We start from the raw sequence: 15,929 nt of genomic DNA, 5'->3' as shown, positions 1-15,929 counted from the left end.
TTAATGTTTATGGATTAATGACTAGTGGTTGCCTAAGGATATCTGGGAGTCGGTGGGACAATTCATGAAATTTCATTTGATTGAACATGAATATTTTTCCACGGATTTTATTATTTATCGTCCATATTTACTAAAGTCGTCCGTATTTTTATACATATTTTGTATTTTCTTTTTTTTAAAACTTTTTCTTTACCTCGAAAATATTTAAATTTCAGATTTTTTAATATGAATTGAATCAACTTTTCGGTCCCATCATGGTGGAAACGGAAAAAAATTTAACGAAAAAAACATGTAGACAATCCTCCCGTCTAAACTATAAACTTAATGCGTCAAACTCTTGAAAAGTAGTAAAGAAAATTAAAATATTTACAGCCTAAATAAACCTTTTTAAGTATTGGCTTTTAAAATTTATTATCAATTTAATTCAATACAGTTTAGATTAGCTCCACTTAATTTAATTTAATAGAAAAATAAAGCTTTAATTAAGATTGTTTAACTAACATAATATCATAGTTAATGTGGGGTTGGAAGAAACGTGTAGATGGGCAAGTTCTATATATGGGGGGCTAACAATATGGTACGATATTAGTCATATTACCATATTAGTGATTAACGTTCTGAACTTAAGACAAATACATGACATCTACCCACTTCACACGTTACACAAAGAAACAAGTGTCGTTCTCATCTATTCACAATTTCACTTCCCCCTTTTTCTCTTGGAAGTGGCTGGCATTCTCATCTTCTGAGTCCTCCTCCCCCAATTTATAGGAGAAGAAGAATTGAGAGAGAAGAAGAATTAAGAAAGAGAAATAATGGCATTATTTCTAAAAAGATCAACAAACTTAATCAAACACTTAACTACTACTAATCATTCTAGTTTCTTAAGAATTTCTCATAATAATGTTTGTAATAAAACCTCTTTTTTGGGCCCTCTATCCTCTGTTTTTGTGCGTTTGGAGTCTACTAAAGCTGCTGAATTGAAACTTGATTCTCTTTTCTACTCTTCTGAAGATGATGAACATGATCACCCTTCTTCCGAGGTACACTCAATAACTTTCTTTCTTGCTTTTTCGCTTTTGCAGACTTTTATCTAGGGCTGCCAATATGTCGGGTTGGGTCAAGATCAAGGCGGGTTGGCGGGCTGGCGGGTTGAGAACTCCTTAACCCAACCTGACCTGTTAACTGAAACGGGTTGAGATTTACAACCCAACCCAACCTTATGATAAACGGGTCAACCTTCAGGTCGACCCGTTTAATTTTTTTTCGTATTTTTCTCTAGGAAAAAAAAATAAAAAGAACACAATTTATTTGCAAATAATAGTAGGTAGGAAACTAAAATTAAGTCATTACGTAACCATATGATAATCTTGTTCGAAATCAACCTAACTTTTGTTCAAAATCAACGCAAATGTTCATTTAGGTGGAAATCTGAAATCTCTAATCTTTTAAGTAGTGTTAGAGTTTTTATTTTATTACTTTATGGTCCAGTCCAATTTTTTTGGGCTGAAATCTGAAATAAGTTAGGGATTTTTTTAGCTTGGTTTTTTATAAATGGGTTAGGTGGGTGAAAATCAAGTTGAAATTTTCAACTTGACCCAACCCATTTAATTAAATGGGTTGGGTCCGGTCGACCCATTTAATTAAACGGGTTGAAATTTTTGACCCAACCCATTATTAATGGGTTGGGTTTGGGTCGTGTTGGCGGGTTGGGTAAAATTTTGCCAGCTCATCATGCATAATTTATAATCCATGTGTTCTTTTACTTGTTTAGTTTTGAATTTTTGTGTTTAGTAATGCATAATTTATTGGAATTTATTATTTTAAGTGACTCCATCTGTTCTGTAATAAACACACTTATTATTTATATAACTAGTTATTAGGTCCGGGTTATGCCCCGGGTAAGAAAATTTTCATTTATTAATATTGTACTTTCATATAATAGCACTAAATACTACTTGGTCTAGTGGTTAACACTTTAGTGCATGAACTTGAGGTCACGGGATCAAAACCTATACTATGCAATTTCTAATTTTTTTTTTGTACATGGATTACTTATTGTATATGGATTACATGATCTAAAACTCCATAGGGAGAGTGCCACGTGGCACCGTTTCTGATTTACGCACGCCTTTTAATATATTAGTATAGATATATTCTAGATCACGTACTCGTACCTGTATCTATATCTAACACGGTCTGTATCAAATATAGAGGTGCATACGATTCTTAAAAAATTTATATCTTGCCGTCCGCAAATTTGTATCTATATCTGTGCAACCTAATTTATTATTCAAAGTAGTTTCAAAATAAATAAAATATATTACGTTTTTTTAGTATTCACTTCAATCTATCTCTTTGCTCATCACATAAGTTCCTCTATTTCATTCTCTCCCTCACTCTCTCTTAAATTTGTACCAATGCCTTATTATTCATTTATTACAAAACAAAGAAAGTTTTAGAAATTATAAAAAAATGATATTTTAAGAATATTTATTATGAGAAATCTTATAACATTTTACAAAAGAACATTTAATTTTATAAATTAACGAATAATATAATTAAGATGAAATTTGAATATCGTAAAAAGTTAAAGTGAAACAACTTAATGAAAAAAAGGACAAGTATCATACATCAAGATAGAATTATACCTTTTTTTTAAAAAAAAGAAAAATTACATTTCACATTTTCACCTATTTATATAATCGAGTTCACAGCCCAAGGCAAATGGAGAACGGCATGTGAAGGTTACCAAACAAGAGAAAGGGTTTTTTTGGACTCCACTCCTCTTATTTGGTAACCAAGGACTTTTAGCTATACTCTTCTTTTTCATGACAACATTTAAGAAAAACTAACAAACTAGAAGACCAATAACCAATTGTGTTGGGTATTCAATTATAAATAAACTCAGCTTGTGTTAGGTGGGAAGGAAAATCGTTCTCCAACTTTCTTGTGATATGTTTGGTTACAATTCGGCTGAAACTTATTTTGGAAATTTTCATTTTATTTTATGATATAGATGCTTTCAACTTCAATGATTAGCTAAAACAATCTTGGCTAAAGATGTCACATCATTTTCCTTAGCTAATTCTATCTTTAGCCAACTTTCCCTTTAGTGGTTTACCTAAACTATTTTGTTGCTTAGGTAGGTCCCACAATCACTTTTTTCTTTTTTTTAATATATAAAATATCACTTATTGAGAAGCTATTTGTGGGATGGGACCCAACATTTTGGCTAAGCCAATTTGCTCTATAGAGCCAATTTGCTTAGTAAAGCAAAACTCCAATTTGTACTCCAATAGTTAAGCAACTAGCTAAGTATTTTGCAAAATTGCTAGCAAGTCCTTTTTTTGCACCATTGAAGTTGCTCTTATCAGCTTAAGACATTCTCTCTATGCCTTGTGACCAGGGAGTATGATTTAAATATTTATGCATGCTGGATTCTTGGGCTTGTGTAATTTTTTTATTGCAAAAAGTGATTTTTATAAGATATTTTGCCATAAATGTGAAAACTCATATGTAGCAAACTTGTAATAGAACAAGAATGGAGTTAGTAAAAAAAGAAAAACTTGCATGTCATGTGCTAATCAAATCTAGAAAAATAATTAGAAAGCCAAAATAATTAGAGAGCCAAAATCAGGGCATAATATAGAGGACCTTAGTAGGGGTTGGTAAAGGTATGATCCTGAATAATTTTTTTTTGACATATTAGATATCAATGACATGAGTATTCCATAATTTAATATATTTCCTTTTATTTCAAAATACTTGAAACTTTAACTTTTACACTATGCGTGGATTATCGTTTGACTGTGTTTTGCTTATTCAGAAAAATTATATTTTCATAGGATCTCGTAAGATTCATTTCGACATATAGTTTCAAACCATCAACATTTGAAGTTTTTTACTTATAAAAAATTAGAGTATTTAATGACGAAAGTTATACATTGGTAAATGTTTCCAAACACAAGTTTAAAAGTAGTATGAAAACGAAGGAAATATATATTTCATTTCTTTCAAAATACTTGTCACGGTTTGAATTTTGCACTATTTACACACTTTTATTGATCTTATTTTGTGATTTTTTGTAATAAAAAATATGGTCATGTGGAATTTTATTAGATTTTTCTCAATATATACTTTCAAGATATTACTTTTTTATATAATTTTTACTTATAGAGAATTAGAGATATTAATGGTTAAAAATATGCATTGATAAACGTATTGAGAGAAGTGTATCGAGTATATTGAAACAAATGAAATATCCAGTAGCATTTTTTTTTATAAAGGAAAGGAAAACTTAGGAATGACCTCTAATCCGGAGGCCAGCCTAAAACATCCTTGCAGACGAGGAGAGAAAAATCAATATCGTAAGAGGGGAATCACTAAAGAAGGGAGGATACAGAATGGCCCTATGGGTCATGAACTCCGCCGCACCATTGGTTTCCCTGAGACAATGCGCCACCGAAACAGACTTGAACTTCAACAGCTTCTGACCTACATCACAAATATATTATCTATTTTTTTAAGGGAGGTGGCCAAGTCTTATTAACAACATTGACAACCGCTAATTGTCTCCCTCATGACAACATTAGGAAGATTCAGGAAATGAGCCCCCCTAATTGCTTCCAGAATCCCACAAGCTTCCGCTTGAAGGATGCTCGTATTACGACCTAAAGAATTAGTTACCGCAAGAAGGAGTTCACCTGAGTGCTCTCAAATAACAAGACCAAACGAGCTACTACCATTACTAATCTTAGAACCATCAAAGTTGATCTTAACTACATTGTTAGGCAGATGGGCCCAAATAACACTTTGACCACACCTATTACTTCTCAGAGGACGGACAATATTATCCTCATCCTCCAAATTCGTAGGCCTGCTCCAATTCTTAATAAAGGAGGAAATAACAAAGCTGGCTTTTCTAGAAGAAACTTGTTCATCATTAAAAATATAAAAGAATCAAATAAACCACCAACCAATGGCAAACAACACTATATCCTCCATAGAAGCATTACTCTTAAGGAGAAAAAGAGTATCCTTAAATGAACTATACGAAGATAAAATAGGAATTCTAGGCAAACAAGCCTAACCAAAACTTGCTTGAAGATGTTTAAAAACATCTAACGGGAAAGGGCATAAGAAAAACAGATGAGAAGTAGTCTCAGAATGATTATTACAAAAGACAAATTATTGGGAAGGAACACGTGGCTTTTTTTTTTCTAATCTCTCTTTAGTGGGAGGACCGTCATTACATGCTTTCCAAAAAAGGTTTTTGATCTTGGGAGCAATGTTCAACTTCCAAATCCAACTAAAATTGACTACTTTTGGCGAGGAGGAGAGCAGACCTTGGGTCAACACCCTATCTAATAGAGTAAATTCCATCAGCCGACTATTATGTCCAAACCAGTTTATCCTCTTGCTCATTAGCCGGGAAAAAAAGAGAGCAAATGATATGTGTTGTATTTAAAGGGACTAACTCTTGTACGGGCAAGGAGTTCCATTGACGATTAGGCGGAAATAGACTAACCTGATTCGAAAAGGAAGCGAGAAGATAGAAAGAGTGGGTAATAAAGGATTAATTTAGATCCATTGATGTAAAATGTGTTCCATTAAGTTTAATTCAAATGAATTTAAATGAGATTTGATAAATTAATGTAAATAAGGTGAAGAGATCACACCCAAAGTTACCACCCCCTCCCCTTTCTTTAAATATATATGTCTATCTATCTATACTATTTATGTTATACTAAAACACAAGCGCACATAACTGGACATGTCTCGACTCCTCAAGTCAAGCAAAAATTTATAAGAACTTTTTTTTAATTAGGTAATAAATAACAATATTATATCACTATATTTTTTACACTTCCTTCGTTTCTTAATACTTGTATAATATTCTCTATTACTTGCATGTTACTTGCTTTGGTTTTTAGTAGTTTACAATTTCTTAGGGGCTCATTTGTCTAGGCACTAATTAAAACATTAATAGGTCTATTTATCAATAAATAAAAATTACAAGAAGTTAATATTTGGATAACATACATTGAAACGAATCTAACAAGATTAATATGATTATATGTTTTCTTTTAAGTACAAATCACATGAGAAAATCATGATTCATGTGCTATCAGGTATTATAGCATGATTTGTAGACACAATTTGTAGTTTATAGACAAAAAGATCATAGCATGATTTGTAGTTTATTGACTTATCCGCTCTAAAATTTATGCTTAAATCTTGTCATGCAATCATATCACGTTTATAGGAATACATAAGAAAATCGTGATTCATGTGCTATATCATTATCATGTACTTCATGCTAGGAATATATAATAAGATCACAATTCATGTACTACAGCACAATAATTATTGAACGCTAACTTATGATTCTGAACAAAATATTTGCAAATCATGGTAGCTATATACCCCAACAAAGGTCATAAATAATTTTTCTAATTGTTTTACTACTCCTCCTTAGTGTTCAATGATTATATTATGATCTATGTTAAGACGTCAAGAATATATTGTGGTGACATGATGATATTATAGTAAATAACAAAATACTAAACAGATAAAGATAAACCATTGATCTTTGGCTCATTAATCTGAATCATAGCCAATAGTAAACTTCAAATTTATTATAGTTGGGTCATTTAATATCGGGTTAAGTTTACATCACTTTGGATTAAATTAGCTCATTTTTAAGTGTTGAGTCAACATAATTACCATTTGATTGAGATCTTGGTCATGTCGGGTCAGTTTTCCACATTTGAGCGCAATATGTGACCGCCTTTTCAGACATTTGACTCCAGATGACTGGTATTTATGTCATATTGTCAACAACATTTGGCGTGGGCTACTCGAGTATAAGATGCCACTTTCGGGGGTCTATTGTTTTATTGACTTTTTGTGGTCTAACCCATCTCAGACTATTAACACAATTATACAAAGTTCTTAAATGAAAATTCTAAGATGGTCTTTTTTCAAAAAAAGACTACAGATAATTTGGGGCCACGCACAATGAATGTGAGCCACCCACCCCATATTTGTTTTATCTTTTCTTTTTTGCTTTGAAATGGTTTTAGAAAATACCAAAATTATTTATTCTAATTTCTGAAATTGTTTTAAATAATTTCGAAAATAAAAAATAAAAAAAAAATCTAAAATTTAATTTCTGCCAAAAAATTTTTTGGAGGAATTTTTTTTTTACCCAGATTTTCTCTCTCCTCTCCTCTCCTATAACCCCCCCTTCAAATCTTTCATGGATCTTCAATTTTTCTCGAGTGATTAGTAGATCCCGTATTTGGACCCTTCTGTTTCCATGAAATGATAAGAATTTATGAAAAAAGTCATGAATTTGTAATGGAGAAGTAGTGAAATCAAAATTTTAATTTCCGATTTTAGGTGAAAATTTTGGGAGGAAATATTGAGGAATTTTTTTCACTTTCCTCTTTTTCATCTTTGTAAATTCATGAAATAGATGAACAAACATAAAATTCATGATGATATGTAGACCATGAACGCCCGAATTTCCATGGAAATTAAGGTTTGAGTTTTAAAATGAAGAAACTCCAAATCAAAATTCTAGGTCATTATGAATTTAACAAAACCTTGGTATGGATTGTTATAAGATGATGGAAAACCGTCAATTTGGGATCGATTTGTGCGTTTTTTAAGTATGGATGACCATCGACAAACTAGATGAAGAATTTTAGAGGAGAGGGAAAAAATCGAAAGGTTGAAGATGAAGTTGGAAGAAGATGAATGAACATACAGACACTGTAGGTAATTACTAAAATGGGTTCGGTAATTACCAAAACGTTATAGAAACTAAGTGAAGTATTAAAACCTCCAATTCCAAAATGTATTGAATATAAACAATTGAAATAAACAATTTTTAAATATAAATTAATCAATATGATATAAATGTGTTAATCCAAAGAACCCAGATAGAGCTATAAAGTTACAACATGTAAGAGATAAGAATGTCTTAATAAGTTTCGTAATGCCTAAAATAGTTTTGGTAATAACCAAAACATGTTTGGTAATTACATAAAAGCATATGATTTTGGGTTAATTTCGGCTTTTTAATAAAATGAGGAACAATGGGGGACCCAAAAACTCAAGTTAATAGGGTATGGTTAAGGATTGGGCGTAATGGATCTGGTGACATGATTTTCCCATCCACATAGGATTGCTTTGACGAGTAATAATAAAGTATTATGATTAAGAGAACATCCTCCATTTAGTAAGTTTGGTAATCCTTATAACATGTTTGATAATTACCTTAAAGCATATGCTCTAGGGTTAATTACAACTTTACAAGGTTAGACAACGGGGGCTCAAAACTCAACTCAATGGGGTTTGGTGATGTATTAGGCCTAATGGATCTAGTGACATGATTATCCAATTCTTATAGGGTTGCTTTGATGAGTAATGCAAATGGACTATGATTGAATAGATTTAATAAAAGCATATGATTTAGGTTAATTTGGGATTTTTAGTATAATGAGGGACAATTAAGACCCAAAACTCAAGTCAATGGGGTTTGATGAACTGTTCGGTCAAATAGACCTAGTGGCATAATTATCCAATCCACATATGATTGCTTTCATGAGTAATGATAAAATATTGTGATTTAGAGAACATCCTCCACTTAACAGGTTTGGTAATTCTCATAACTTGTTTGGTAACTATCTTAAAGCATATGCTATAAGATTAATTTGGATTTTTTAATACAAGAAGGGACAATGGAGGTCCAAAAATCAACTCGATAGGATTTGGTGAGATATTGGGCTTAAAAGACCTAGTGGCATGATTGTCCAATCCTTAGAAGATTGCGTTGATGAGTAATAACAATGAATTGTGATTGGATAGATTTGGTACTGTCCAAAACATGTTTGGTAATTACCTAAAAGCATATGATTTTAGGGTTAATTTCAGCTTTTTAGTGCAAAGAGGAACAATGGTACGGTGGCCCAAAACTCAAGTCAACGGGGTTCGGTAAAGTATTGGGCCTAATGGACCTAGTGTCATGATTGTTCAATTCACATAGGATTGCTTTGATGAATAATGATAAAGGATTATGATTGGGAGAACGCCCTCCACTTAGGAGGTTTAGTAATCCAAGTACATGTTTGGTAATTAATTTAAAGTATATAATCTTAGGTTAATTTGGCTTTTTAGTACAAGGAGGGACAACAGTGTCACAAAACTCAAGGCAACAGAGTTTGGTAAAGTATTGAGCATAATGGACCTAGTATCATGATCGTCCAATTCACATAAGATTGAATAGTAATGATAAAAGATTGTGATTAGGAAAACATCCTCCACTTAGTAGGTTTGGTAATCTATATAACATGTTTGGTAATTATCTTCAAGCATATGATCTTGGGTTAATTTGAGTTTTTTAGTACAAAGAGCCACAATGGAGGGTCTAAAACTCAAGTCAATGAGGTTTGGCAAGGTATTAGGTTTAATGGATCTAGTGGCATGATTGTCCAATCCTCATAAAATTGATTTGATGAGTAATTGTAATGTATTGTGATTAGATAGGTTTCGTAATGCCCAAAACATGTTTGGCAATTACCGAAAAGCATATGATCTGTGGTAATTTGGGTTTTTTTAGTATATGAAGGGACAATAATGGCCCAAAACTCAAGTCAATGGGGTTTGACAAGGTATTAAGCCTAATGGATTCACTGACATGACTATCCAATACCTATAGAATTGTTTTGATGGGTAATAAGAAGTGGTAGATTAAAAAAAAAGAATTAGTAGGGTCAAGGTGTAATTATTTAATTTTATCAAGGTTAAGTGGTCAATTTTACAGGATAATTTTTTAGAAATTGAAAGTTATAAAGATAATTTTATCAATTTAAGTGGGGTCAAGTGACCTCACTTGTTCTTAAGTAGATCCGCCACTGGTAATAAGGATGGATTATGATTAGATAGATTTGGTAATGCCCAAAGCATGTTTGGTAATTATCTAAATGCATTTGATATGAGTTTAATTTGAGTTTTTTAGTATAAAGAGGGACAATTGGGCCCAAAATTCAAATCAATGGGGTTTGGTGAGGTGTTGTGTTTAATGGACCAGTGACATAATTGTCCAATTCCCACAGGGTTTCTTTGATAAGTAATGAGAATGAATTGTGATTAGATTAATTTGGTAATACCCAAATCATATTTGGTAATTATCTAAAAGCATATATAGCGATTATGTTAGGTCATCACCAAAATAGCTTTAGTAATTACTGAAATCTTGTTGTAACTTGTACAAAAACCAGTAACATTTCACTACACTGGAGATCTCAAAAATACTGCAAATTTTTTTTCATGTAATTGATAAACTAAAGTATAATCTAGTCAGCAAATGTAACCCAATAAAAGAGTGAAGTGGATTGATTTATTGCAATTATCTCACACATCTTAATTTTATTTTTGATCATATCCAAAATTTGCTTAGTAATTACCAAAAATATCTTTATGTTTGGTCATGTTAAAATATATTTAATAATTACCAAAATACTGCAATACCGTAGACGAAAACCAGCTCAACCTCCAATGGATGTCTCGAAAAATCTGAAACTTTTTTCCATCTAAAAGCTAAACTAAAGTATGAACTAATTAAATATAACCACTAATTGTCGCATAAAAATGTGAATTGCATTGATTTAGAGCAGTTTAATCACAACACCTTCATTGTATTTTTTGTAAAACCCTAGGTTTTTTGGGGAAATTTTCATAAATTGCAAGTTTAATTTAATCTTACACAAATGCACAAACGAAGATAGAAAATCATTAATTCGTTACTATATGCGAAATATTCATGTAAAAATACATCCATTTCATCTACGGGTGAAGAGTTTATGTCGATTTTCATGAAGGCTAAGTTTAACAATGGAAGTGAAGAATATGGCAAAATGGAGGTGAAAAATAGGTCAAAATGGAGAGGGAAGATGGAAGATGAAGTCGAAATTCAGGGAGATGGTGGAACAATGGGTCAAATTTCAGAGAAATTCGGTTGAGAATGGTGGAAGAAGATGTGTTCTTGAGTTTTTGGTGAAGAACACCAAGAACGTGAAGAACAAGGAGGAGAGAGAAAAAGGATAAAAAAAAATTGGCTCCAAAATTACTTTTACCAACATAATTCACTATTTGGCTAGTGAAAAAAAAAATCAGATTTCTTTTTTAAACTTGGTAAATAAACAAAACAAAAGAAATTGGTTTTGACAATTAAAAGAAAAGGAATAAAGGGTCCACAAACAAGAATGTGTGACTCACATTCATTTGCTTCTATGGTCTTTTTTCAAAAAAAAACATCTTAGAATCATCCGTTGTTAAATAACACATCAATTCTAAATGGTGAGAACATCTACCTCCACAAACTTGCTTGTTCCTTTTGTGTTGATGGTTTATAGATTCTTGAAGATTAAATGAGTATAGTATCAAATCCATGGTACTAGTCATGGTTGAAGTTCTACAAATACTTCTTTTTGTGCTTAGCAGTAAACTCGAGCCTAGCACTACGGCTGTAGTATCCATGATTGTGACGGATTTACAAAATATTCATTAGAATTTTAAAATTCATTGGATACCTCTATAATTTGAGATATACACCACATACCTCTACTATTTCATAAAATTCACGAAATACCATACGATATCAAGTTTCTGTTAGTCATTCACCCTAATTAACCTCTCTAATTCTAATTAAACTCTCTAACCATAACCCCCTAACCCCTTAACATCTAACCCCAATCCTAATTCTCTAACCCTAACCACCCAACCACCATCCTTCCCCCACGAGAACCCCCACCCCTTCCCCCACCTCTGTAGCCCCCCACCCCTTCCCCCACCTCTATAGCCCCCCACCCCCCCCCGAACCCCATCTACTACTAGAATAGACGATAAAAGAAAAAGGAAAAGAAATGTCCAATTTTTGATTTAATGGAAGGAGTTATAAAGTAAAGTGCTTTGATTTTTCTTTCCTTTCAAAGTTGGATTGGAAGTGAGGGAAAGAATAACGGAAAGATCACAATATTAAATTTAATTTTTGAAATTTACAAATGCCATTAGATTATGTTTTTTTTGAGGTGGAAGTCGGAGGGGATTTATTAATTTAAGCAAGTCCTATGCGAAGTAGAAATACTTTGCGGGAAAGAGAACCCAAAGAATTTCTAAATTACAAGGACAACTCCGTTGAGTTTACAAATGGACAACAACATTACAACATTATACCATAAGATTATGTTGCTATCTCTTCCTTTGCTTTTTATGTTTTCCCATATCATTTTGAAAAGTTGATATTAGGTAATTTCAACTTTCATTAATATTTGTGGATGTCAACTAGCTTAATTGGTTAAAGTTTTCGGAGGTGGTTCCGAAGATCGCGGATCGAATCTTGTCTACATTATTTGGTGTGGAGTGGAGAAGAGAAGTAAAGAATAAGAGTTTGGATTATTTAGAAGCTCTGTCCAAAGTAAGGATTATTCGTGAACGATCTAAAATGGGGACTATATTGGTAAAAGGAGAGAAAGTTGGATTATTTGTATCAATTTTTCCAATTTTTGAAAACCAAACGTGTTCTTTAACCCTTGACCTTCAATTTCTTTTGCTTAAAATTTTGTCCCTATCAAACAAAGAGACAAATTAAGAAAACTGAATAATGTTTGGATTCCAAAATCAAATTGCAAAATGTTAAATGATTGCTTATGAGGATCTTTGAGAACCATTCTTACCAGAATAGGGTACCAGTGATATATGTGATATGAACTTACAGTGATAATATTGCAGGGTATGGATTTTCCAGGAGGGAAGGTCATGTTCACATCACAAATGAGTTTCATTGCCGAGTCGGGGAAGAAGAGAGTACCTTGCTATCGTGTTCTTGATGATTGTGGTGAGCCAATCTCGGGCAAAATTCATGAACTTGTATGTACTCTCTTTGTTTTCTTTTAATCTATACACTTCGTACTTTTGCACTATTTCACATACTTGGCTTTAATTTGATGATCACTTGTAATTTATATATATGCAAAAATAGTCATATGAGATTTTATTAGATTTGACTAAACTTATAGATTAAAAATATCAATGTTATTTTTTTATGAAACTTTTACTTGTTGATGGTTAAAGATATTAACAATCAAACTTTTGGGTTGGCAATCATTTGTCAAACTGTGTGAATAAAAAAAAATAGAGGTAGTAACATTGTGTCCCTTAACATAACATTGTGTATTACATATAATTCTCATGAAATTTTTGGAAACTTTGACAATCCCATTTGACACAAGTACACAACACATACAATAAAGTAATAAGCTTACTTTCGAAATTTATGTAAGATAAGCTTGAAAAGGTTATACATTTACTATACAATGAAATGTCATGTAATGACCATGATTAAAATGGGAACATTAGAAAATTATTCAACTTTAAGAATCATAATTGAGTTAATCTTTGTTGAACTAGGTGAGCCAAGACATGGCAACAAGGATGTATAGTAGCATGATAAAACTTCAAATAATGGACACTTATCTTTATGAAGCACAAAGACAAGGAAGAATATCATTTTATATTACATCAAATGGGGAAGAGGCTATTAATATTGCTTCTGCAGCAGCCCTCTCTTCAGAAGACATAGTTTTCGCTCAGGTATCATATACTGATATAACGTCATAGAGTAGATGTTATATATGAATGCTTAATCACTCACAGTATTTCAATTACTTAGAAGCCGAAAATGAACTTATACAAATACAACGGATTTCCATGTTAAATACAGTATCGCGAGCCTGGAGTGCTTCTATGGCGTGGTTTCACCTTACAAGAATTTACAAATCAGTGTTTTGGAAATAAGGCGGATTATGGGAAAGGACGACAAATGCCAATACATTACGGATCTAATAAGCATAATTACTTTACAATATCATCTCCTATCGCGTATGATTTCATTTCTTAAATTTAATTTGAAAGATTGAGATATCTGACAAAATTCTCTAGGCATTAATTAGTTCCCTAATATCGTCATTGTTTCAGAACACAACTTCCTCAAGCAGCAGGAGCTGCTTATTCTCTTAAAATTGATAACAAGGATGCTTGTGTTGTGGCCTACATGGGAGATGGTTGCACTAGTGAGGTACAAATTGTTACGCAGATTTAAGTTTACTTATATAATGTTATACATACGCACTTACATATGTTTCTGTAATATTTTTTCTTAGGGGGATTTTCATGCTGGTTTGAATTTTGCTGCTGTGATGGAAGTTCCCATTGTTTTCATTTGTCGCAACAATGGCTACGCAATCAGTACTCCTATCACAGATCAATTTCGAAGTAATTAGAAGATACATTATGCTGTCTTCATTATAATTGTTTGCTGTTGCTAATAGCACCTTGTAATTAAGGCCTTGATTTAGATTAATTTCACATTTTATACTGTTGGCAGGTGATGGTGTTGTTGTGAAGGGACAAGCATATGGAATACGTAGCATTCGAGTTGATGGAAATGACGCTCTTGCTGTTTATAATGTTGTTCAAGCTGCTCGTGAAATGGCTATTTCTGAACAAAGACCTATTCTTGTTGAGGTAATTATAAGCTCATTCCTAGAGGCTAGATGATTATTTTCCACAAGTGAGATTGAACTAATTTTCTATTACTAGAGTAACATCCTTGTTCTAGTATATTTAGGCTGATTTAAACATAGGGCCACTCTGCTTGATTTTACCTGAGTTTCGGCAAGCTTTTTTCATCCAAATCGGATTTGTCACCTTGAAATAGGCCTTTTTTATCCGGCACTTGCTCCTTCAATGATCACATGAAGTTATACTTAAGTTCCTAACTAATGAAACTAAACTTTGTGGGAGATCTTCAGGCTCTAACGTATCGAGTAGGGCACCACTCTACTTCCGATGATTCCACCAAGTATAGGCCGGCTGAAGAAATCGAACACTGGAAAATGGCGAAAAGTCCTGTCACTAAATTTCAGAAATGGGTTGAGAGAAATGGCTGGTGGAATGAGGAAGATGAATTGGAAATTCGAGACAGGATTAAGAAAGAGGTAAAAGCTACAAGGGCTAGAAATCTAGTTGTATGCATTTGGCATTGGCTAACTTAAACTGTTTTAGTTGCTGATTTCGAGTTCGTTTGATTTCATTGTTTCATTTTGGCAGATAATTCAATCCATTCAAGTGGCAGAAAAATTGGAAAAACCACCAATCTCGGAATTGTTTACAGATGTGTACGATCAACCAACAAAAGATTTGATTGAGCAAGAAATATTGCTTAGGGAAACCATTAACAAGCACCCTAAAGATTATCCATCTGATGTTGCTGTGTAAATCTAGTTGTATATATATTCTTGGGATGGTGTACGGTGTACCTCTCTTAGCTTGGAATGACTGTAGTTGAGAGTTGGTTACTCATTACTCATTAGTGTATAATATAATACTAATTGTCAATGTTGTAAGTTGTAACAAAGCCATCCATCCAAAAAAAAAAACACAAAGCTAGTCACTTTCCAAACTAATGCAATATATAATTATATGGATTTGAAATTAACAAAGTTACGTTGGTGTAATGATATTTTGTAGTACTGTATAATGGTGTAATGATGTTTTGTTGGAGTTAAGTTGGAGAGAAATGATAAACATCTAATTGCTAGATGTTTGCCAAACATCTAGCAATAATGTGGCAACATGTGAGTGGTACACATGTCACTATATTGTTTATCCAAATAAATTACTTTTTCCAATTTTTCAAACTTGTATATCTCAAAAAATATATTTTAGAAAAAAATAAAAAATATACCAATATTCATATATTTTTATTCTCTACAAATAGACATCCATCTTGATATAATTTCATCATATTTTATTTTACTCTTCTCTATCTCTTATTTAGATATGTAAAAAAAAAATAC

The 15,929-nt window shown here is 32.3% G+C and overlaps 1 protein-coding gene across 3 annotated transcripts; it reads left to right on the top strand.

Annotated features, from left to right (window-relative positions):
* Window positions 1-699: 699 nt before the first annotated feature.
* Window positions 700-15,572, top strand: LOC104894712 (2-oxoisovalerate dehydrogenase subunit alpha 2, mitochondrial). 3 transcript variants are annotated; one of them, XM_010681008.4, is made up of 9 exons: window positions 703-1,043; window positions 12,802-12,939; window positions 13,480-13,662; window positions 13,793-13,950; window positions 14,047-14,146; window positions 14,232-14,343; window positions 14,456-14,595; window positions 14,883-15,068; window positions 15,181-15,572. In XM_010681008.4, exons 1-9 carry the CDS (start codon window positions 816-818, stop codon window positions 15,346-15,348), a joined length of 1,413 nt encoding a protein of 470 aa, XP_010679310.1. In that variant the 5' UTR covers window positions 703-815; the 3' UTR covers window positions 15,349-15,572. The 3 variants fall into 3 exon arrangements, with proteins under 3 accessions (XP_048499228.1, XP_010679310.1, XP_048499234.1); XM_048643277.2 differs by lacking the exon at window positions 703-1,043 and adding an exon at window positions 1,150-1,233; XM_048643271.2 differs by lacking the exon at window positions 13,480-13,662 and having other exon boundaries at window positions 700-1,043.
* The last annotated feature ends 357 nt before the right edge of the window (window positions 15,573-15,929 follow it).

The sequence above is a fragment of the Beta vulgaris genome, chromosome 1 (assembly GCF_026745355.1).
Source record: "Beta vulgaris subsp. vulgaris cultivar EL10 chromosome 1, EL10.2, whole genome shotgun sequence".
NCBI classification, from domain to species: domain Eukaryota; kingdom Viridiplantae; phylum Streptophyta; class Magnoliopsida; order Caryophyllales; family Amaranthaceae; genus Beta; species Beta vulgaris.
This window is presented reverse-complemented; position numbering and strand designations above follow the sequence as displayed.